At 45.4% G+C, this 22,116-nt stretch overlaps 5 protein-coding genes across 7 annotated transcripts; 1 reads left to right on the forward strand and 4 right to left on the reverse strand.

Annotated features, from left to right (window-relative positions):
- Nucleotides 1-5: 5 nt before the first annotated feature.
- LOC6727428 (plasminogen) lies at nucleotides 6-5,885 on the reverse strand. Of its 2 annotated transcripts, none has more exons than XM_016175615.3 (7): nucleotides 3,167-3,291; nucleotides 2,550-2,636; nucleotides 1,037-2,486; nucleotides 867-977; nucleotides 499-811; nucleotides 339-438; nucleotides 6-277 (listed from the first exon to the last, which is right to left on the reverse strand). In XM_016175615.3, exons 1-7 carry the CDS (start codon nucleotides 3,207-3,209, stop codon nucleotides 219-221), a joined length of 2,163 nt encoding a protein of 720 aa, XP_016033996.1. In that variant the 5' UTR covers nucleotides 3,210-3,291; the 3' UTR covers nucleotides 6-218. The 2 variants fall into 2 exon arrangements, with proteins under 2 accessions (XP_016033996.1, XP_002102809.2); XM_002102773.4 differs by lacking the exon at nucleotides 3,167-3,291 and adding an exon at nucleotides 5,282-5,885 and having other exon boundaries at nucleotides 7-277.
- Nucleotides 5,886-7,208: 1,323 nt separating this feature from the next.
- On the reverse strand, nucleotides 7,209-11,371 carry LOC6727429 (glycine receptor subunit alpha-4). 2 transcript variants are annotated; one of them, XM_016175613.2, is made up of 5 exons: nucleotides 11,037-11,371; nucleotides 9,198-9,285; nucleotides 8,685-9,139; nucleotides 7,925-8,571; nucleotides 7,209-7,852 (listed from the first exon to the last, which is right to left on the reverse strand). In XM_016175613.2, exons 2-5 carry the CDS (start codon nucleotides 9,266-9,268, stop codon nucleotides 7,568-7,570), a joined length of 1,458 nt encoding a protein of 485 aa, XP_016033997.1. In that variant the 5' UTR covers nucleotides 9,269-9,285; nucleotides 11,037-11,371; the 3' UTR covers nucleotides 7,209-7,567. The 2 variants fall into 2 exon arrangements, with proteins under 2 accessions (XP_016033997.1, XP_039150520.1); XM_039294586.1 differs by lacking the exon at nucleotides 11,037-11,371 and having other exon boundaries at nucleotides 9,198-9,301.
- A 2,010-nt stretch (nucleotides 11,372-13,381) lies between these two features.
- Nucleotides 13,382-18,924, forward strand: LOC6727430. The gene is made up of 6 exons (XM_002102775.4): nucleotides 13,382-13,600; nucleotides 14,925-15,092; nucleotides 15,619-16,302; nucleotides 16,368-17,666; nucleotides 17,724-18,336; nucleotides 18,426-18,924. Exons 1-6 carry the CDS (start codon nucleotides 13,526-13,528, stop codon nucleotides 18,674-18,676), a joined length of 3,090 nt encoding a protein of 1,029 aa, XP_002102811.1. The 5' UTR covers nucleotides 13,382-13,525; the 3' UTR covers nucleotides 18,677-18,924.
- LOC6727431 (spaetzle-processing enzyme) lies at nucleotides 18,746-20,401 on the reverse strand. Its single transcript, XM_016175612.3, has 3 exons — nucleotides 20,210-20,401; nucleotides 19,500-20,064; nucleotides 18,746-19,341 (listed from the first exon to the last, which is right to left on the reverse strand). Exons 1-3 carry the CDS (start codon nucleotides 20,274-20,276, stop codon nucleotides 18,936-18,938), a joined length of 1,038 nt encoding a protein of 345 aa, XP_016033998.1. The 5' UTR covers nucleotides 20,277-20,401; the 3' UTR covers nucleotides 18,746-18,935.
- A 187-nt stretch (nucleotides 20,402-20,588) lies between these two features.
- LOC6727432 (phenoloxidase-activating factor 1) lies at nucleotides 20,589-21,952 on the reverse strand. The gene is made up of 3 exons (XM_016175611.3): nucleotides 21,871-21,952; nucleotides 21,116-21,725; nucleotides 20,589-21,052 (listed from the first exon to the last, which is right to left on the reverse strand). The coding sequence occupies exons 1-3, from the start codon at nucleotides 21,950-21,952 to the stop codon at nucleotides 20,641-20,643; spliced, it is 1,104 nt and encodes a 367-aa protein (XP_016033999.1). The 3' UTR covers nucleotides 20,589-20,640.
- Between the last annotated feature and the right edge of the window lie 164 nt (nucleotides 21,953-22,116).

Raw genomic sequence — 22,116 nt, forward strand, 5'->3', positions numbered from 1 at the left:
CTACGTTTTGTTTACACAGTTTATTTATCAAAATTAAATATAATATATATATTAATTTAGTCAACAAATGCCAATCATCATGGCGATGGATGCGGTTAATAAATAGTACACTGCATTAATCAGGAGGGGAGGTTCATTAAGAGTACATAGACTAGTGCGTACCTAAACCTAGGCTACAGTTACGGCTAAGGTGGATCGGTGGATCGGCGGGAATGCGATTAATCCCTCGTGTGATCGCGTATCCAGTCAAGGTATTCAGTGACTCGAGTATAGACACCTGCATGGGCATACAAATCAGTCAATACTGTTTAAAGAGGTGCGTCTGTAGAGCAACATACCTGGATACCCCGGCTCACCACACTTGTTGCCAAAGGAGACCACTCCCAGTTGAACCCAGTGGGAGTCATATCGCATCATCAAAGGACCGCCAGAATCGCCCTGCAAAAAAGTTAAATTAGTTTTGATCCTCTATGAATGAAAACTCCTTTATTAACTCACCTGACAAGCATCCACTCCGCCATCGGAGTATCCTGCGCAGATGAAGTTCTCGTTGATGGGCTGGAAGTAACTGCGGTCGCAATCCTCATTCCGCCAGATGGGCAGTTCCGCCTGCCGCTGGCTGGTGGACTCCTTACCACCGTAGTAGGTGGTGCCCCAGCCCACAACGGTGGCTCTACGTCCGGGAAGCCGCTCCTTGGGCGGCATCCTGATTCCCTTTGGCAGGCAGACTGGAATCACATACTTTGATTTCCTCACGGGCTTATCCAAAACCAGGATGGCAATGTCATTGTAGAAACCAATGCGGGAGAATCTGAGGATACACAAGTTACTAATACTATTCACACATTAGGAGGAGCATAACCTACCGCTCATGGGTGCGCACTTCCTTGACGGCGAAGGTCACGGGATCAGAGGGTTCCGCATCCGTGGACAGATCGATGTCACCCAAGCGAACCGTAAACTGTCGAGCAGCAAATCTAGAAGAAAAAGTGAAAGATATTAGTGCCTATCACATGGAGGACTCTCTATGCCTTACGGTTTCTGTCGCGAGTCCCGCGTGCAATGCGCAGCTGTCAGGATATATTTGGTGCCAATCAACGAACCACCGCACCAGAACTCCGTGCGCTTGGGTCCATGGAGGAAAATGGCCGCCATCCATGGCCACTGACCATTCGGAGCTTCCACTCCGCCAACAATCCTACCAGTTGAGTATTCCTGCTGACCGCACTCATCGGGATCAACAATGTTGTTGCCGATCTCGTCCAGACCCTCCGGCTCCAGAGGCACCTCCGTGGTGGTGGTCGTCGTGGTAGTGGGCGGTTTCTTCTGGGGAATGAGCACGAGTCCAGATGTGGGGCGCGTCGTGGGTCGAACGGTGCTTTTCTTCGTGGGCTGCGTGGCCTTGGTGGTGCTGGTGGTCGTCGTCGCACGAGTGGTCAGCCTCAGAGGCTTTTGAGTGGTCAAAACAGTGGAGGATGAGGAAATGGGGCAGCACACACCCGGCACATAAAGACTCTTAAAGCACAGGGATTCCCTCAAGCTGCTGAGATTCAGCAGCAGAGCGGGACAACTGCTGAGATCCTCGCAACGTCCTCGCCTTCCACTTGGCGTCTTGCAGTAGTTTTCCACATCTTTCCCGGTTCCTGCCTCATCACTAGCCTCTGCCAACTGATCCAATGGGCTCAGAGTAATAGGTGCCTCTGTGGTGGTGGACGTAGTTGTGGTGCGCGGAGTAGTAGGTATCTTGATCTTCTGCTGCGATTGCTGAGCTCCCTGGACTACCGGAATCGCGGCTCCTTCTTCACTGGGCTTCTTGACCTTCTGCTTGTTCTTATTCTTCTTCTTTTTCTTCTTCAGCTTGAGCTCCTTATTCTCCACAAACATGGGAGCAGAGTCATCTATACCGATTCTTTTGGTGGCCACTTGGATAACACTCAGATTCGCAGGCTTGCCAGCTGGTAGTAAACTATTGGCAGAGAGTGTAATCGGTAGAGGATCCATAAGTTTGTCGGAGACTCCTGGCAGTGGTTCCGATTTTCCTTGTGGGGAGGATGTGGAGGAGGGAACCACTTCGGTGGTGCTGAAAGCACTTGTGGTTGCGCTGGACGATCCACCCGTCTGACTATTGTCCTGGCTTGTATCCTCACTCTTTTCCGTCCCCTCCGTTTTGGCCTGGTCCTGCCCACCGCGAGTTATGTCCACCAGCATGTGCCCCACATGGTTGAGCGCTCCCAACGTCTCAGAGATGCGATTAAAGGTGGATTGGGAGAGCAAACGAGGCAGGGATTCGTTGCTTCCCTCGGACTGTTCCTCGTCGCTATCGTAGTACTCACTGGAACCCTCAACGTCGTCATCGTCATCCTCGTAGGCGGAGCCGGACTGACTGCTGCTGCTGACACTGCTTGCCGAGCTCTGGCTCTCTGCGAGATCCTCGCTCAACTGGCGACCCAGTCGTCGATCGTGCAGATGCGGCTGAAAGAAAGACGCTGCCTTAAGGGTTAAAGTTATGAATGTCCGTGCACAGCATCCTGCATCCTGATCACACTTACCGTCGTTGGTCAAATGGAGTGGTTGCTCCTCATCGTTTCCGGCATCCGATTGTCCCTGAGCGGTCAGAAATGTTCCCAAGGAGAGTACTGAAACGGTGATAAGATATATTTAATATAGTTTTGTTAGTTTAAGACAAATTTAGCTTTTGACTTTAATAAGGGTTCTAGAAACGTGGTAACCAAAACAACTAATAAGCCTACGTAAGCAATATACATACATACTGTCGCAAAGATAACAACAATGTAATATAAGTAACAAAACTGTTTAGTTAAGCGGTCCTATGCCCACACTGACTTTCAATAAAATGTAATAATTAAAAAAAATGATTATCAGCCTTTTAATATTAAGTGCTTTGATAAGGATGCCTAATTAATAAATTATTGATTTTACTTGATAACGAATATGAACTTTTCGTTATCAAGTAAAATCAATCATTTATTATTATTAATTTGCATTTTTTGTTAAACAAACTTAAGTATCAAAAAATGCCATTGGTTACCTTTAATTTAAAATGTAATAAGCTAAGTTACAGTGTAATGTACCGATTCAAGGAAAAGTACAACCCCATTGTCTTTCAATACATTTGCCTGATGCACTTGCTAGTTATGAAACGCACTGTTGGGGAAAACATGCTTATAGAGTTTGAAAGCAGGAAGCATTTGAGATCCGCGAGCGCCCAGCTGGCCAAACCCAACTCAACAATGGTCCTATGCAAAGTCTTTCGGCTTTGTCGCCGGTTGAGTAATGTCACAAATTGGCATTACGCATCTGCGGTACGCCCCCTCCCCCGCTCCATCCCCCCGCACCCCTTGTCCCTTAATGGGAAAGTATGTCGTTGTTCAACTGAAGCGTTTAATGTTTATTTAGTTGTGAGTTTATTTTGCTTGACTGCCGTGACATAATCTCGGTTCGTCGGGCTTGGCTTGCTAGGTTTTTTCGGTGGGCTTGTCTCCATTTGCCCTAATGACTTGGCATTTTTGGAAGGAGAAGATCTGCGCGATGAGGAACTTCCTCCCGGATGATTCTTTATGTAAGTTGATGGGCGCCAAGGTCGCCAAAAGATTTCACCTCGCAGCGAAGGAAAACAAAATTGATTATCTTTAAGTGATTTGGGTTAAGCTGCTATAGTTTCGGTTTTATTTCGCCTGTTTCTGCTTTATTTTGATTTTCTTGTTTTGCTTTTATGCCAGATTCGAAGGCGGCTCATTAACATTTTTCGAGGTGTGCACTGCAACTTTGCCACTTTCACTCGGAATAAAATTGCCCATACCAAATGGCACTGCTTCACTTTGTTGCTGCTCGCCTCAACACAATGAAATATTGGCCAATTATAGGGCTTATATAGAAATGATTTCTTGGGAAAAGTGAATGCCCCGGAGGCCCTAGACAGACTAAGCACATTCGTTATGGATACGTGCTCTCTTTTTGGTTTTTTATTTTATTGTTGATCGTACTTTTGTGCATTTTGACCCAAAAACATGTCACACCGTCCAAAGAAAAAAGTGAAAATCATATAGAAAATTCCTAAACTGTGCCCTCTTACTAGTGTTCTTATTTATGTTTAAAATTATTTCTTAATTTCTGGTTTACAATATAAATGATAAAATTTTTATATTAAAAAAAATAATGTATATTATATTATATACTATATTCGTTTTAAAGTATCTAACAGGTGGAAGGAATCAAAGTGTTCTTCTTTAGGAACAAATTTTGTGCAACTTTGTTTCAGAGCTTTGTCACGCCCATTCTAACGCCCGCCTACAAACCGCTAGAACAGTCACCCACTAGCAGAGCAATGGGTGTCTGGTAGTCGAAGAACCCGAGTGTTCAGCACTGAACATCGTATTTTTGTCTAAATATTTTTTACATTACTAAATCAATTCTCCCAAAATCATAAATCCAATTAACCAAGGCCAGGAGTTTTGTCAGCTCCGAGCTACCACTCTTCCTATCATCGCTTGGCTAACGAAAGTGAAAATCCCGAAGAAAGCAGTTGAAATGTCAACGCTGCAATAGCCGCTGATGGAAAATTACAAGCTAATCCCCGCAGAGGGACAAAACGGGGAAAATCGAAAGAAACAGCGGCTGCATTAGCTTCCGAAGCAGAAATCTCAAAAATTGTACACTTCATGGTCAGGCAATCGGCAAACCACCTGGAGTTTTGGCAACCGGCAACGGCCAAACTAACCAAACGGCCAACAAATTGCGGCGTTGTCAAGTTTTTTCTTTCTTTTATTTTGTTTATTGCATAATAAATGGTCAAGCCTGGCGTTGCGGTAATACCAAGAAACACGTACACAAGTGTACTCTTTGGGCCAGGGGAGATATGCGATTGGCCTTGGTGGCGTTATCTATGTGATTTGCATGCCAGCTGGTTTTCGACCCGTCTGTGACGTCACCGAGCGGAAGTTTTATTGGCAGTGGCGGCCAAAGAAAGTTGCAAGCTGCCTCACGTTGCACGAATCATGATGATAGCCACAAATGAAAGAAAAAACAACAAACCGCAATCATCAGCTGCATTCGGACTTTCGTCGGATGCGCAACAGCATGTTCGTTGCCTAAGTCTTTTGTTTTTCGTTGATATATTTTGCGCAGCACATTAGCACAAATTAACCATAAGAGGGTGATAAATTGTTACCAAATAAATGCTTGGGATGCCCAAAAGTAGGTTAATTATCTGTTAATTTTGGGGACAGTCATGTGTTGTTTTTTTTTTTTTTCGAATACCAACCCAGGCACAGCAGTAAAACCTTCGTTTGCATCTTGCCAATCATCAACTTAAAATGCAGTCTCCGTTTTCAGTTCACAAAGCCGTTGAACATTTGCCGAAAAATGTGGTAGTTTCGTTCACTTTTTTGTTTACTATTATTATTTAACACACTCGACGAAAGGCGACCGCTGCGATGACGAACCCAACGAAAACGGCTCCGAACGAAATGGAAAGTGTTAAAAAGTTTTAAGCCGCGGCGACGTTTCTTTAGCTTTTCGTTATCTTGGCTTAGCTGAAACACAATTTAGCCTTGGTGTAAACTTTAACGATTTAACGAGCTGCCAATTGCTTTAATTGAATTTTGTAATATTTATCTTTATTACGCCCGATAAGATTGCGAAATCGACTGCGAAAAGTGGACGAATTTCACTTTTTATACGCCTGTTCGTTTCGAGCAAGGCGTTATATTGGCAGTCCAATTGGAAGTTGGGATTATGATTGCTTTCGTTTGTTTCGGGCCTTTTAAAGGGTTTTTCGAAGTTGGAGCGGAGTGCGGTCTGCTGCTTCCGTGTGCCGCTGCTGCCCGAGTTCGACTGAAATTGAAACTGAAAATGCAAAAGCCGAAGACAACACCACGCCAGCAGCAACAACATAACATTTTGTGGCGTCGTTGTCAGGCAGCTTTGGCCTTTGCTGTTGTTATTGCCGATGGAGCATTTCGTTTCGTTTTCATTTCGGTTTTTTAAGGGGGATAGGTGGCGGTTAGGGGGGGGAGAGGGAGTTAAGAGCCGCGACGGTAGCCGTGAGGTTGTCGGCTGGATTTTACTTTCTTCAGACTTTGGGCATTGTGTGTGCAAGAGGTGAGACTTTGGGCACTCGCAGAGTCACTTAAATTGGGTATTTTCCTTGTCGTATATAATTTATAATTTGACCAACTTAGCCATCTTGCGTTCCTTGAAAAACCAACAACAACTCATCGAACCCATTCAACTCTGCCATTAGGTTGAGCAAATTTGCATTGAGCACGCCCACATAATGCTGGGCCTCAGGTATTCCCCAGTCCAAAATATGTAGTCAATTTGCGCAACCTTAGCTTATTTTCCGCTCTCGAAGCCTCTGCTGCCAATGCAATCCACTCCATCAAGTACTGGGCCCGTGTGCGATGTGGTTTTTGGGTGAATCATGGTGTGGATTCCCCAAAACGAACAGCGAACTCTTTTGGCCTGGCCTACTTCAAATGCAAATGTTTAAGCCGCAGACATACATATATTCACAAAGCTCCATATGATTGATTGATCACTGAATAGGGGGGAGAAACCCATCAAAATTAAGAAAATTTAAGTGGAAATATGATGGTGGTGAAGAATTAACTGCAAGGCTTTGGGATTAATCTACAACTGCCATCTCACATATGTATCTATAGCTCCCAGCTGGTAGTCTCCATCACATCTTTAGCCCAAGTGCTAGATTTTGTTTTCGGTTTTTAACCCTATCATAGTTTTTGCTCGGGCGTCACTAACGACCGTGAAAAGGCAAAAGTGTGGAGCGTGTGACCAACATAATTAATTGGGTATTCATAAGTCTGTTTCTCTTCACCCTGCGGCTGTTTGACGACTGCAGGCGGTAGAAAATCGAGCAAGTTCCATTGTTCCATCCAATGTTGGCACCTTTAAAAGAAAAAGCAGCGCGAAATAAACATATAACTGGTACTGTAAAAATAAAAGAAGAAAATGGTGCTAAAAAATGAATGGGTTAGCCAACCGGCTGAGAAATGGTAATGCAAATGGACAAGCCAGTCAAAAGTACACATAAGTTGTACTTAAATAATGGAATCCTTTTTGTAGAGCTTAATTTAAGCTTTTGTATTGTAAAAGCTTTCAATGTGAAGGGTTTTGGTACAAATTATTTTGTACCAAAGTTTTAGAACAATGATATAAGCACCCAGAAATATTGTTAAATGGATTCTCTATTTATTTACAATTAAAAGCATTTGTTTGAGACATTAAATTACAATTCACTTAGGCTACATCAGCTACTACGTCACTTGATTAACTTTAAGCATTTTAGGAATTGAATTGATAATTTGTAATTTATCCTGTAATCATATCTCCATATGTTCCATTTTTCCCTTCTTCTGGTTTAACAATCATCTATGTTTAAAATTCATTGACTTAAAGCTTGTGCGTGAAAGCTTAAGATTAAATTTGCGATACACGTTTCGATATATGCGAACAATCAACGTTTAACACTCGGATGGAGTGCCAGAGAGCTAGCGAAAGTATTTACAGGGCACAGTCGTCGTAGTCCTTATAGATACTCGTAGAACACACACCAGTAGATGCCATTCAGACTGGCGAAGAGGGCGGGGAAAAGGACGCGCGAGGACCGATCTATATATATAGCCCGCTTGAGCCGCTCCTGGGCGGGTGTGAGTTTCGGCTTGGGCAGTTCCGGTTCCGGTGCCGCTGGCGGAGGGGGCGGTGGCGGAGGAGCGATAGTCGGGGTCAATATTATCCGCGACTCCTGGCGCGGAATCCACGGACCATCGGCGTCAAGTGGCGGACGCACCACGCGGCGTGTGGTGGTTACAATCTGAAAGTATGCAGAGTTATTTGTTGTTTATCAAGAAGCTACTGCATTACAACTGAAGGATTCCCAACTTACCCTCCTATTCTTGGTCATCTCGTCAAAGATCTTCTCAATCTTCTCGATCTTTTCATCGGCCAGTGGCAACATAGTGGCTTGCTGCTTGCTGGCCGTCGAGTTGCTGCCCCCAGGTGGAGCACCCTCGCCCTCCTTTTTGGTTCCATCTCCCGCCACTGGTTTGGGTGGATAGGCCATCGGCTTGGGAATGGGCGTGTCGCTCAGAACGATATTTATTAGACAATACTCCATGAGGGCCATGAACACGAACACCGTGCAAACGGACATAAAGGCGTCCACTGCCTTGAGATAGGAAACAGGTGGCAGAGACGATTGCGATTTGGCGTGTTGCGTGGAAAGCGTTAGCAAGGAGGTGACACCCAGAGTCACACGGGCTGGTGCCGCCTCCGGCTTGATCCAGAAGGATACCCATGACATGATCACAATCATGCAGGTGGGAATGTAGGTGTTGAATACGTAGTAAACCAATCGTCGCTTAAGGGTGAACACCACCTCCAGGCAGGTGAAGTTGCCTGTGGAATAAACCTGGGTGCAGTCCGCCGTTTCATTCCGGATGAGGGCCACCTGCGGCAGCTCGATGTTTTCGTCCACCACAAGGGGCGTGGTGGGATCCCACTGGAATATCAAGTCATCCGTGGTGTGGGACACTAAAAAAAGGTTTAAATTTCAATATTATCTAAAAATTCGTAGAAAGCAATGATGCATCAGCGATTTCTATTCAGCTGATTCACCGTTCAAAACGACGTTAACGAAATCTTACGGCTTTCCATTTGCAGCTTGCACTCCTGTGTGTCATGAGGATAAATGGCGAAATTCATGATGCAGGACAGCTTCAGCGTTAGCTTGACCATGTACAGAATGGTCTTATCCTTGTACAGCCACATGTAGTGATTGGGTATGGTCATGGTCTGAAAGGTCACCGATTTGGCGTTTTTGAAAAACGAGTCCGGACGCCACATATTCTTCAGCCAGTCCACCTCCAGCAAGCGGTATTCCTGTGTCATATTCTCCGGCAATCGCAGGCGATGATCCTTCCACGTCTGGGCAAAGAACACATCCGCCACATAAGTCATCGAGTTCTCATCAATGGAGTCCAGACCCATCACGGTCACATGGAAGTAGACTATCGTCGGCTGACCCTCTTTCTTCGGCGGTCTCATCTTGTCGTAGCGCTTGATGTCCTCGGGCAGGATGTCGGTTATGGCCAGACTTTGTCTGGATGAACAGGATAACTTCAGTTCGATATTCGTTAGTTCTTCGCGTTTATACTCACTGAAACTCCCCTTTGGCGTAGTGCTTCATGCAGATGGTGCAGATCACCAGGATTATTATTTGGAACACCATTTCAATGTGAGCTCTTTCTGTGTCGAAAATATACTATTATATAATTTGTAATTTTAAAGATGTAAGATAAAAGGTGCCATTAAGATCCCCAATCAACAACACTAACAAATCTATAAACTTATATCTATTCTGCTAATTATTATATTATATTATATCAATTATTCCCGCAATTAAAAATATTATGATTGAATTCTTATGGTTCCTACTTTACTTATTTTATTTTTATAGTGTTTGGTAATTCATAAGAATATTTCTCCACACTGTGATGTTAAGATACAATATTATGATGCACGGACTCTTCACTTAATAAATATTAATAAAAAATTCTTATGGTTACTTTTTTACGTATATATTGAATTTCTACGAGACCTTCCTGCATGCAGCCTATTTACAATAAGAATGAGTATTAGTTTCAGGGTTCTTCCTGTGCAATGGGTGACAATGGGTCTACGTCGATGCAAACAACTTGAAACGATATTCCGGTCTCGTCCGTGACCTTGCCATCAGGTGGAAAGGATCAAAGGCTTCCGATGGGTCGTCCTGGCATTGACAATGCATCGAGAGCGATTGGCACGAAAATAGCAACAATTATGCCGCTTAACCAAGTAAATAAAATAGGGGACGAGACCAAGAGACAATGGGGCATTTGCCGTCGACAATGGATAGCCTCGGCATTGGGAGCCATCGAAAGCGAGTCCGAATGCAGCCTGGCAACCCTGGCCGCAGGACATAGACAGCGATACCTGTCGTCGTCCCAGTCGCTCGCTGCACAATACCGTCTTAATTCACAATTAAAGCCACTCGAAGGCAGGCGGTGGGCGGTGGGCGAACTGCGCCTTAAGTGGCCATGCGCCTTTTCATGCGGCCGCGAGGATGGGGGGCGTGGCGGTGCACCCGCCCACATCCCACATGACGAACACGGCGCTGAAGACGGGCAATGAAGGAATCCTGCCAATGCTGCAGAGCCCCCATTAGACAAGGACAATTGCCACGGCACTCGGCGCGGCACAAGTCTGAGGATTTCTTTATTCTCGCCAAATTGGGACAACTTAAAGAATCAGCGATTTTAAATAATGAACTCATAATTAGACTGCAATAAATATTTGCTTTAAAAGGGTGATGGGAAAACTATTTTGAGATCAGAATAAAAGTAAAATTGATAGAACACACTATAATAGTCTAAGTGTAACATCATTTCATAAAAAGTATTCGAATGTTTAAGTAAGATATTCAAAAAACATGATAAAGAATATAAAACACATAACTCAAAATATTGAACTGCATTTTAAAGTATTAAAATTTACTTTGGAATATTCCGATACCAAGATATTCCAATGCGAAAACTCTTTATTGTTTACAGTATAAACGCTCCCTAAACAAACAAACTTTGAAAATGATATAATTCTTTACAAGCGCTTTTTAAATTTTAAATATTATAATATTAAAGAATGTTGTATTAACTCTCAATCAGCAAGAAATATTTATTTAAATAAGTACTGATTGTTCATTTCAAAGATTTAGCGGATTTAATAGATATTTTCAATCTAAAACTTTAAAGACAACTTAGTTTAAGTAAATGTTTCAAATCGTTCATGAGCTTGTATAATTTTGAGTTAATTGTTTTATTAATCAATTTTTTATTTAAATTTTGAGTTGAGACCTCGATATTTTAATAGATTTTAGTATAACGCAATTGATTGTTAATCTATAAAATATCACTCTAAAATCTTATGTACATATTATGTTATACACGGTTTTAGAATCTTACACAGTTTTTAGATGAATTCGAAATAGCTTTCCTCTTCAGTCAACTAATCTTTGCTTGGTTTTCGAAGCAAAATATTTCTGTTGGATTTCTGGAATCTTCACAGAGATTACATAACCATCAGCTTGACGCCACAAATGGCATGATTAAAAACAGCACTTTTCATAAATTTCCCGAAAGAATTTTAATGCTTTTTAAAGCTGTCAAAGAAGGTTTCTATTTTTTAAGGAATATTTGAAACACTTCAGCATTTAACAGTTTACTGGAATTATTTTTGAAAATTAGTTCTTCCGATCTGAACGTCTTGGCAGTTCAAACTTTCGCTGACAACTGACAGTTGGAGGCGAACAGATTTGAATTTAAAACGTTGCCAGGCACGAACGAACAGTTCACCAACGAAGGATGCAGGATGCTTGACGCGATGTTGGTATAAGGGTCCGTACGTGTGGGTGAGTCCTTTTTTTTGCGAGCAGTGGGGAAAAGCAAAAGTGAAAGCCGCCAGGAGCGTGGTCTTTAATATTGGGGAGAACAAGGAACTATCGCCAATGCCTGCTTGCATTTTCGCCCATATATAGGACAGGCAAATATCATTTTGCCAACCAGGGCTGCAAACGCCATGGGCCTGTGTGTTTGTCACTTAACATAATTTCCTCGAGTACTTTGGCATTGCCTCCATTTGCTACATAATCTGCTGCTAGGCTCTGTCGTCATCGACATTGTTGTCGGCTCACCCTTCGCGCCCAGAACCCAATGATACAGCCTAGGATGTGGAGGGCAGGACCTTCAATTCCCATCATGGCAAGACGCAACGTATGTCTATTATTGATTCGACTCGTTGATTTCGAGGGAACTTTCATGCAGTTGTTTCAAGCTTTTATTTGTCCGCACTCGTATTCTTTAGTTTTGAGATTTTTCAATCAATTTCCTCGTTAGTCCTCCCTTAACAAGTTCTCCGCAAGATGCCAAGTGCCCCCAGAAGTGTCATTTGTCGCATCAGAAGTTGGGACCAGTGGCATACTCGATGGGGACGCGACACTTGGGAACCCGGGCTAATGAATGCAGTGCCTCGGTAATCCTGTGATCCCCGTCTGACGTCACACGGAATGAACAATTGGAACAGCGACGAATTGAAAATAAACGCCAGAGGGAAATCGCAAGGAAAATCAAGTTTAATGAGATGATTAAATCGGAGAATAGAAATGAATGAAGCACGAAAAATTTAAGAAATAAAGAATATGCATTCTTGGCTTCCAAAGTGAAAGATGCTAATTTAGATGGCTTCATTTGAACACAAAATTTAATATTTAAGCCGAAGCTTTCTTTCAAATTAAATTTAAGGGTGAAAACTTAGTTTTTTTTATTTATTAACGCCTTTGCATCATGTTGTTTAAGGCCTCACGCCAAAATTTGGCTATTAAAATGTATTTAAAATAGCATTCTGGAAATATTATTACATCTTTACATTGTTTGTTACATCTTTAATGTATATCTTAAGATCCGAGTCTTTTTTACTTGAAATACTAACATGAAGGATATCCGCTCTTGAAAAAAACCAAAAATGTGTCTAATTTATTAACGGCAAGGTCGTTGTGATTCAATTTATAATTTCAAAATTCATAAATAATAAACACTTGGCTTTCCCCTTCGAATTACTGGCGACCTTGGCGAGGCTCACACCGACTATATACATTGCAGGCTGTTTTCTATATGCAGATTTTGTGAATCCCAGAGACCTGCCACGCCCACTAGCCCAAGAACTACTCAACGCCTTTCCGCAACACTCTTGAACCGATTCCATACATCCTTTCTGTCTTTCTGGCCTCCGACCGAGGAAGAAGACTTGTCGTTATTAAATTATCTCTGATGCGATAATAGCGCACTTAAGTTACCACCACACCTCGTCGTCATCGTCATCCTCGTCCTCGTCATCATGCCCATGCCCAAGCCCATGCCAATCCTCATCGGCATCCTAGTACACTCCCCGCCACTTTCCTCCCTATTGATGGGGCAGCTATAAAAAGCCGCAGATTTTTCTATAGATTATTCGAATGCAGTCGAGCTTGGACCTGTTCTGAGTGCTCCTATTCCTCGCCAGAAGCCACCACCCCCAGTATTCCTATTCCGACCCCACTAAGTGGTGCTCTTAAGTTTCTGCTGAGGGCAGCATCAGAGGGCGGTGGCTGTGGCAAATTCGCAAAAGTTTTTGGCGCACTTGCAATTTGAATACTTTAGGTGGGGTGAAAAAAAAACTAGCAAACTTTTTACTTGTGTTTGGCTTTTGACAAGCGCTCTATACGTCATAGAAATTTGTAAAATATATTGTACGATAAATAGATACAGATGCAAAAACGTATCTAGCCAAATGCGTTTTGGCTTGGCAAGAAAATAGCAGTGACGTAAAGAGAGCCAAGGTTGCAGAGTTATTAAGCCTGGTTAACGAATTTTCTGGATTTATTTATTACCTCTAGTGAATCAAGCAAGGATCTTATGCGATGAACGGCAATTGGAATGCTTTGGGCAAAACCAATTCAAAAGAGCCTGGCGACGAGTACATTGTTTTTATGGAGGTAATTCAAAAACTCAGTTTTGAAAAGTTCTATGTAGTTTCTCAGTTTGTGAGGTTAGATATAATAGAAGGGGAAACGCTATAGCCAAGTACCTTGATTATCATATACCCTTTAATCAGTTAAAGGGGGGACAGAGTTATGCAATTAGGAAAGCGGCTCTTTCTCAGATTGTCCCCGAGCGCCATCTAGCGGCGGTTACACGCACTGCTAGGGATTTATTATCTAAATTTACAAAAATCTTTCAAAACATTATATGGGTTCGAATTTTTTGAGTTTTCATATTTTGGCACCTCGATACAAATATTTTATATTACATAATAATATTCAAAATTGGGCAGTTTTGAGCGGTTTGAGGGCGTAACAAATGTTTGTAAATGTAAATGTTTGTCAATACTTAAATTCAAAAAACCAAAAAAAAAATCATAAATGAAAGCGTGACAATTTCTGCTGGTTTATGAATAAACTATAGTCAAGAAATATATAACTTCCTTTTAATAAGCTTTTTATCGAATCCAGTATACCCTTTTACCCTAAAAGTAACGGGTATAAAAAGGAATTAACGGAATAATAGTTTTGAGTTTCACAAATTTACCGCAAATTTAAGACAAATGATAAAAGCTAGCTTATAGTAGAACATTGACTTAGTGACTTATCGGCCAATTGTATCTTTTCCGTTTCACTTCCTGCCACTGAAACGCAGACAAAATGCCATTAAATATTAATCGCCACATTTGGCGAGCGGGGAAACCACACAGTGTCCCAGAGAAGATGTGACCCACATTGGCAGTACGCGGAAGTTCGCTGAATGGAACTCCCGCTGTCCCACCCAACGTCCACATATCCCAACTCCACCCATTTCATTCATGAAAAGCCTCAAAGCGAGGACATTGAACCGCTCGCAAGGAGCTAATCAGGGAGTTTTGGCCGGGGGATGATGGGTGGTGGTGGGTCGCGTATGGGTGGTGCCTCTGTCCAGCAACAGATGCCAGATAGAGAGAGAGCCAAATAGAGAGAGAGAGAGTGAGAGCGAGCTGGCCAGGTGGGCCACCTCATTGTTGACAAACAAACCTGTAGCCGCTGGCCAACACGTGGCGTTCGCTCCCATGGGTGGTGGTTCGGGTGGTTCCACTGCCACGCCAGCAGGGCGCATGCTCCGGATTCGCGGACAGCTGAGCGCGAAACCGTGACGTCGCTATTGATTTTTACACACTCGCCGGACGCGCATCGCTGCAATTGGAGTTGCACGGAAAAACAGGAGCCGCAGGATGCTTTAAGATATCCGCAGCGCATCCTTCCAGCGGCTAAATCAGAGGTTTTCTTGCAGGCGCAGCCTGGTGGTATAGACGCGCCAGCGGAATCCCTACCCAAGATGATCAAACTGCGGCCATATGTGCCGTCCAAGAGGATTGCCATACGGGACTCGTCCATCGACGAGGATGCGAGCGACGATGTGGAGGACGAGGTGTTCATCAAGGATGCCAGGTCGGCGAAGGTGAGTCCGAAATCGAAAATCATAAGATCACAAGGGATACAACATCTTGTACTCAAGTGGGTGGACACGGAAGGGTTAGAAAAAGAGTGCTGACATTTCGTGCAAAGTTTCGAGTGTACAGAGGAAAAAAAAGTTGTGAGCTATTCTCTTTAGATTCTTTCAGGTTAAAAGATACATGGAAAATGTCTTTTCTGTTTTAAAATATAGTTTACAAAAATATAACCGAAATTATAAGCTACCATATGCCGCGCACAATTTTGGTTAAGTACATACATTTTTTGTTTATACATGAAAATAAATTACTGCTATATTTTATTGCTTTTATGACCATTTAAATTGATAAAAAAACTCTTAAAAAAGCAACTTACATTTCATAAAAATAAGGATATAGTTAAAAGTAAAAAGGAATAATTGTAGAACATTTTATATTGAAATTTTAAATCTCAACAATTTAATAAGAAAATTCATTCTCTCTGTGGAACGATATATTGTAATGAACTGTAATGGATTTGTTTTCCCCCCACAGCGCAGCGAGGAGCAGGGATTGAAGCGGCCGTTGATGGCGCCGCGTCGCAAACACAGTCCAGGATCCGGGCCCGGATCCGGCTCGGGATCCACTCCGATAATGAAGCAGCACAGGAGGCGGCGCTGCTGCCGCTGCTGCGAACCCTTCTGCTACGCCCTGGCCGCCCTAACGGTGCTGTGCGCCCTGCTCAGCCTGGCGGCCCTCATGCTGACGCTCTTCCCGCTGCCGCTGCAGCGAATCCGGCACTGGTGGCGACCGGATCCCGCCCAGCTGGCGGCCATCTCAGCAGGCTCCTCCCGCATCTCATATGGCAGCTCGATGGGTAGTGAGTTTGTGCCCTGCACACAGATCAGTGTCCAGAAGCGCTGGTCTCGCAGCTTGGCGCGCATGAACAGCGAGAGTCCGCTGCGGGCGGCTGATCTGAATGGCGATGGCATCAAGGACGTGGTCTTCGGCTACGGAGTGGACGACAACATACCCTACGAGGGCATCCCCTTGCCGCGTTGTCAGTCCGCCCAGCAAGGAGAGGAGGTGCCCTGCGAGGGCGGCGTGGTGGCCTTGAACGGACTGGACGGATCTATCCTCTGGCAATCGTGGAGTGTGGCGAATGTCTTCTCGCTGCACTGCAGCGCGGATGTGGACGGAGATGGGGGTACCGATTGCGTGGCAGCTGGAAGATTGGGAGTAAGTATAAAATATAGCAAATTTAAGATTTTTGAATTACAAACCCTTCCTATTTTACCACTCAGATGATCTACGCCATCAATGGACGCACTGGCTCCGTAATCTGGAGCTTCCGGGAACTGGAAGTGGAAACGAACTCGCCCATTGTAATGGATCTGTACACGATTAATGTGCTGCGCGATCTGGATGGCGATTCGGTGCCGGAAGTAATAGCCGCCCATCTGGAGGAGCGCGAGGAGTCCAAGGCGGGACACATAAAGCTGATTTCGGGCAAGACGGGCAAGGTGATCCGGAGCATTCCAACGCCGTACCGTGAGGAGATGTTCGTGCCCATTCAGCTGATCACGCAGGCGGATGGCACGGAGCTCCTACTGATCGTCACTGGAGGCCAGAACACTCCAGGTGGCATTTACTCCTTGCGACTGCACTCCCTGATGGCGCACACCAGTGAGAAGCACTTCACCCCGCTCCATCGACAACAGGGCTCGGGTCTGATGGTGCCCGCCGTGCTCACCGATCTGAATGGCGATGGTATCTCGGATGTGGTGGTGGCCGCCTTCAATCGGAGCGTTCTGGCCTTCGATGGAGCCAACTACACCATGATGTGGAACTACACGTTCCCGGCCAGCGAGTGCGTCAGTGCCATTGTCCCGGGTCTCTTTAATCACGACAGGGTCACGGATTTCATGGTGAAGTACAACACTGGGCCGGGATTCCCGGTATACTACTACTCGCAAACCACCATCCTGGACGGACGAAATGGACAGCCCCTGCTGAACGCCATGATGACGGATGCGGGTGGAGCCAATAGCCTTCTCGGCGGCGTCTCCATATCGCAGAGCTTCGGTGGCGACTTCTTCCTACACTGGCAGCTGCAGTGCCGCAACCGTCCGGATGCCCGGGATGCCTACGAATTTGTGCCAGACAGCGACATTATACTCCAAGCCAGGGCGGACACCTGCCGTCTGCGGTACAACGAGTCCACGGTGCTGAAGCTCTACGGAATTGCCAGGCACATCGAACCACCGGGTGCGGTCCTCTTCAGCACCGATGACCTGGAGGTGCAGCTGAATCGCACACAACGACCGGCGGCAGCGGGAAAGAAGTCCCCACTGAAGCATCCCAAGCTGCTCAAGAAACTGCTGGCCGGAAATCGGGAGCAGCTGCTGCGCCAGGTGGCCGCCGGATCGGAAATTGGCATTGCAAATGGTATCGGTAGTGGGACGGAGCACCCCAACCGTCGCCTCAAAACACACCATCGACCCAATCCGCTGATGGAGCAGCAATTGCAGGAACTTTTGCCTCAGGGAGCAGATAACGAACCACCTAACTTCGGAATGGCAGGTGGTTACCCCAAGGAATTTGTAAGTATTACGGATATGTGACATATTAACGAATATAACGAATTCCTAACTCCGCAGAAGGACTACGATGCCTTACAGCTGCCGCCAGAGAATGCGAATCCCCTGCGCCTGCCGGAGGAGTACGAACTGGTGTACAACGACGAAGTGCCTCCGCTCTTGGAGCCCAGTGAACGTGAGCGACCTATTCACCTGCGCTCCAAATATCCCAGCGCCGGCAATCGCGATGTGCGCAGTGGATTCCTCGAGGCCAGTGGCAGCAGCATCATAGCCACCACCCCTGCCACGCCCAGCTCCACCGGACAACCCATGTCCGCACAGTCCCCGCTAAGCCTCTGGGATCTGGAGCTGGACAACGAGGCGCGGGAGCGAGCTGCCGACGCCCAGGAGGACAACAAAAAGCAGAAGAGGCGTCGCAAAAGACGCGAGAGTGCTTCCGGCATCACGACTACAGCGGCCGAGGATTCCGCTGGTGGAGAGGAGTCCTCCGTAGGAGCTGACTGGTACTTGGCTTCCATCTCATCCACCGGCGTTTTGCTGAAAGCTCTGGGCAATGTCAGCTCCTCGCTGGACTTTGCCTTCGTCCTCAACATCCGCGAATCGGAGGCCTATCCGCCACTCTTCTCGCCGCAGGATCTCAGCTGCGTCGAGGAGAAAGTCAGTGCGTACAAGAGTAAGTACTCCAAGTCCAAAAGGTTTTAGATTTAGTTTAGATTATATGACCGGTGACTCAACTAATCCACTGATATCTGCGATCCCCAGGCTACACCATAGACAACTTGCGCGTGCTGCGCAAACAGTTCCTGAAGCAGTGCCTCAGCGAGCGTCTGGTGGACGCGGAGCCCGCCCTACCCAAGTTCGAGTCGCAGCTGGTGGTGACCCGCATCGGGATCACGTGCACCTGTCGCTCCCTGCGGCCGGGCGAGGTCTGCTCGGAGCTGGATCCGGCGGAGTCGCAGCGCTGGACGGAGTTTATGGGTAACTCGGGACATGGCTTCTATGCCAACCACTAAACGCTAATCGCTAATCGCTGGTCGCGGACGATTCGGCGCCGTGGGATTGGGTCCTTTTGGCCACCGCAGCCGGAGCTGCCCGCGCCAGCCAATCTCTTTCTCTCAATGTCTCTGTCAACAGTCACTATTGTAATTTATCGTCATTTGCGTGTTGTGGGGTTTCTTGTAATCGTAACAGTATTTACCTGCGTGTATTTGTGTATATTTTACGAGTTCTTTTGACAAAAATAAAACTAATCCACTTTAAACTGTCTCACCATTATTCAATATTCAATGCCTCATTTATCCATGGCAGGAATGCACTGGTTCTGGTGTAAACTGCAGGACGTCCAATCTGGCCGCAATTTTCACCGCCAAAGGAGGTGATGCCAGCCAAGTAAACACTACCATTGGGCATCGTGACCATCAGCGGTGAGCCGGAATCCCCATCGCAGGTATCGACGGCACTGTCGCCGCCGGCACAGATTTGTAAGCTGTTGCTTAAGCGCAGATGCGGAAACATGGATGCGCACCTTCCCATTTTCCTTTTCCGGATGAATCCGTGCTTCAGTACTTTACTAAATTGACTAAATTCATTCGTTTTGCCCCATCCGGCTATTTCAAATTGGGATTCCGCGAAGAGGCCGTGCTTTGGAATACATATGGGCAGGATGCCTGTCCTATAGCTGGAAAAGAAACACCCAATAGAACATTATACCATACATTTGGTGTTTATTATCAATTATGAATATGAACAAATTCGCGAAGACTTTTGGCAACGGAAGTCAACGGATCAGAATCGCTTATAATTATTTCTAATATTTTCTGCGAAATCATTACTCACCGCACTGGCATTTTGAGTCGTACGAGGGCGATGTCGTATTCGGTTTTCCATTCGCTAATGCCTTTGTATTCCCCGTGCACTATGATCCTCTCGAATCCGATCTCCAGATTTGGAAGGGCACAATGGTTGTTATGGTCCCTGCAGACCCGATTGTATCCTGGATCATAGGCGGTGTTATGCTCGCCGAGACGTACTCTTTTCAGCGACAAGTGACTTGAAAATCCATATACACAGTGGGCTGAGGTCAGGACATAGCGATTGTTGATCAAGGAGCCCGTGCAGGAGGGTGTGATCTCCAAGGTGAGTTTATTCAGGTACAGGAGCATGGCCAACCAGGGGTATTCGTTTGGTTTTGCATCCAAACCACCCACAATTCGGTATGCAAGTGATCTTCGGACGCAGATCTCTGGGCTTGGAAGCCTATTGCCAGGCGGGGGGCAACAGATCCTCTGGAACGGCCACCAGGCATCCATGTCATACTCCCTCATCAATGTCCTGGACATGCCAGAGTTATATACATGGGGGCACTCAAACAGGTAAACGTACTTCTCATCCGGATAGCAGTCTAAAATCGCAGATTAATCATAGATTGAATGCTTTGATAACCGTATTATTTTACTAATTAAGTATTATATTATATTCAAAACAATACATAAATTCCTAGATTATGATTCACAGTCGGATTCGATTTTATTCCGCACGCTAATTACCAAATTTCGTTGAATATGAAAGTTGAATGAATAGGACTACGAGTGCGAACGGAATGCAAGTGAACATGTTGAGCCGTCGAGAGTTCAAGTGAAACTAACTTATCCTCTCAACCGCAAAAAGGCATTCCGGATGTTTCCAAAGTTACTTGATAACGAATCCGAATGAAATTCCCGAAAACTACGTCACACATATGAGAGATGTGTTACTTTTTCAGATCTTCATATAAATATCCAGCAAGTCATACTTTTAAGTAAGAAATCCTATCGGTTGGACCAGTAAACTCCATACCATTGCATCCGCATGCATTACTATCTTTCAATTGGAATATCAGTTGTATCAACTATAGTGAAAATGCAGTTTCCATCTCATATTTTGGTGTCCATGATCTCGATATATTTGGTCAATAATATATTGGTATGTTCAACAGCTTCTAGGGCCTTAAGTGTGCCAGTATCCATTTGTAAAACCTCGCCGTTCGTGTGAAAACAATCGGCCAGCCAATTGTGCCGCAAGCACCTCCGTATGAAGTGATGCCGGCCAGGAACGTGAATTCCTCGTAGCTGCGACGCGAGGTGCCCATCAATGGACTGCCGGAGTCGCCGCCGCAGGTGCCCTTGTGATCCAAGCCGCCGGCGCATATCTGGGATCGAGGCACAAAACCCAGGGGCGCGTACTTTTCCGAGCACACTTTTGGTTTCCTTATCTTGAGGGCAGCATGTTGCAGCACCTTGCTCCCAGCGTCGAACATGCCCGTTTTTCCCCAGCCAGCCACGCGCAGCTTGGATTTACTCAGTGAGCTGCGGTAGCCCAGAACGCAAATCGGATAGTAAGCGAGCGTATATCTGATGGATACATTCATAAATGGTAATAGATAGCAATAGGTCGTGTGCGACGTGCTTACTTACCGCACTGGCACTTGGAGTCGCACCAGGGCGATGTCGTTGTGAGAGGTGTACTTGGCTGGATCGTAGTCATCATGCGCTGTGACCGACTCCACGTCGATGTCCAGATGTGGGGGAGCGCAGATTCTTTGTGCGCCCCAGCTCATGCAGTCCGGGTTTTGATAGGTTGTGTGCTCGCCCAGGCGGACGCGTTGGATTTGCAGGACCTCATCGGTTACACAGTGGGCTGCAGTCAGGACATAGCGATTGTTAATCAGGGAGCCACCACAACTGGGGACTAGTTTCCAATCAGCGTTGAAGGCACTCCGATTCCGATACAGAAGCATGGCCAGCCACGGGTATTCGTTGAGATTCGGCTCCGTGCCACCCATAACCCGGTAAGTCAATTGTGGCCGTCCACAAGCCGGATAGCTTGGCAAGATGGTTGCCGGCTTGGGACAGCAGATATAACTCATTTGGTTAAGATTCTGGTATCGAACATTGTCGCCACATATTCTTGTCTGCAATATATCTAATTTTGCAGACCACGACAATCTTTTGCTCTTCAGATCGTCATATATGTGTGGGCAATCCTTAAGTCGGATGCACTTCTCATCCGGTTGACACAGTTTATCTATTGAAAAGTAGAGAAATAATTGTTATAAGACAGTGTTTTCATAAATTGTATTAATCTTCCTTCGCACTTGTCTTGTGCACTTCTATAGCAGAAAAAGTTAATCAACTTATAACACAATTTTCAAGCTCTTAAATGTTCTTACCAGGACTACCAGCAGAAACCAAATGTGCCATCAAACAAATAAGGATCACCATTAAGGAACCAGTTTCCAGTGCGAGGAACATTGTTTCTCAGAATTTGAATAGCAACTGTTCTCAAAAAGCAAGTGTTTTCAAAAAACAATTGTTTTCAAAAAGCAACTGCTTTTAAGTGCATTCAGTAAGTGTGGCAATAGCGCGTGAGTCAATTACAAAAATGTAGAGATAGCCGAGAGTTTTGACAATACTAT

This window comes from Drosophila simulans, chromosome 3R, assembly GCF_016746395.2.
Source record: "Drosophila simulans strain w501 chromosome 3R, Prin_Dsim_3.1, whole genome shotgun sequence".
In the NCBI taxonomy this organism is placed as follows: Eukaryota; Metazoa; Arthropoda; class Insecta; order Diptera; family Drosophilidae; genus Drosophila; species Drosophila simulans.

Excerpts from the sequence above, each read along its gene's own strand:
- LOC6727432 (XM_016175611.3), bottom strand. The coding sequence starts at position 21,952 with ATGTTCCTCGCACTGGAAACTGGTTCCTTAATGGTGATCCTTATTTGT. Across the intron at positions 21,726-21,870 it reads GGTTTCTGCTGGTAGTCCTG|ATAAACTGTGTCAACCGGAT; the intron begins GTAAGAACATTT and ends ACTTTTCAATAG. Across the intron at positions 21,053-21,115 it reads CGACTCCAAGTGCCAGTGCG|ATATACGCTCGCTTACTATC; the intron begins GTAAGTAAGCAC and ends TGTATCCATCAG.
- LOC6727428 (XM_016175615.3), bottom strand. The coding sequence starts at position 3,209 with ATGCTTCCTGCTTTCAAACTCTATAAGCATGTTTTCCCCAACA. Across the intron at positions 2,637-3,166 it reads TAAGCATGTTTTCCCCAACA|TACTCTCCTTGGGAACATTT; the intron begins GTGCGTTTCATA and ends TCACCGTTTCAG. Across the intron at positions 978-1,036 it reads CGGGACTCGCGACAGAAACC|ATTTGCTGCTCGACAGTTTA; the intron begins GTAAGGCATAGA and ends TTTTTCTTCTAG.
- LOC6727430 (XM_002102775.4), top strand. The coding sequence starts at position 13,526 with ATGAACGGCAATTGGAATGCTTTGGGCAAAACCAATTCAAAAGAGCCT. Across the intron at positions 15,093-15,618 it reads AGGATGCCAGGTCGGCGAAG|CGCAGCGAGGAGCAGGGATT; the intron begins GTGAGTCCGAAA and ends TTCCCCCCACAG. Across the intron at positions 16,303-16,367 it reads TGGCAGCTGGAAGATTGGGA|ATGATCTACGCCATCAATGG; the intron begins GTAAGTATAAAA and ends TTTACCACTCAG.
- LOC6727429 (XM_016175613.2), bottom strand. The coding sequence starts at position 9,268 with ATGGTGTTCCAAATAATAATCCTGGTGATCTGCACCATCTGCATGAAG. Across the intron at positions 9,140-9,197 it reads TACGCCAAAGGGGAGTTTCA|ACAAAGTCTGGCCATAACCG; the intron begins GTGAGTATAAAC and ends CTGTTCATCCAG. Across the intron at positions 7,853-7,924 it reads AGATGACCAAGAATAGGAGG|ATTGTAACCACCACACGCCG; the intron begins GTAAGTTGGGAA and ends GCATACTTTCAG.
- LOC6727431 (XM_016175612.3), bottom strand. The coding sequence starts at position 20,276 with ATGTTCACTTGCATTCCGTTCGCACTCGTAGTCCTATTCATTCAACTT. Across the intron at positions 20,065-20,209 it reads TTCATATTCAACGAAATTTG|ACTGCTATCCGGATGAGAAG; the intron begins GTAATTAGCGTG and ends CTGCGATTTTAG. Across the intron at positions 19,342-19,499 it reads CGACTCAAAATGCCAGTGCG|CTATAGGACAGGCATCCTGC; the intron begins GTGAGTAATGAT and ends TTTCTTTTCCAG.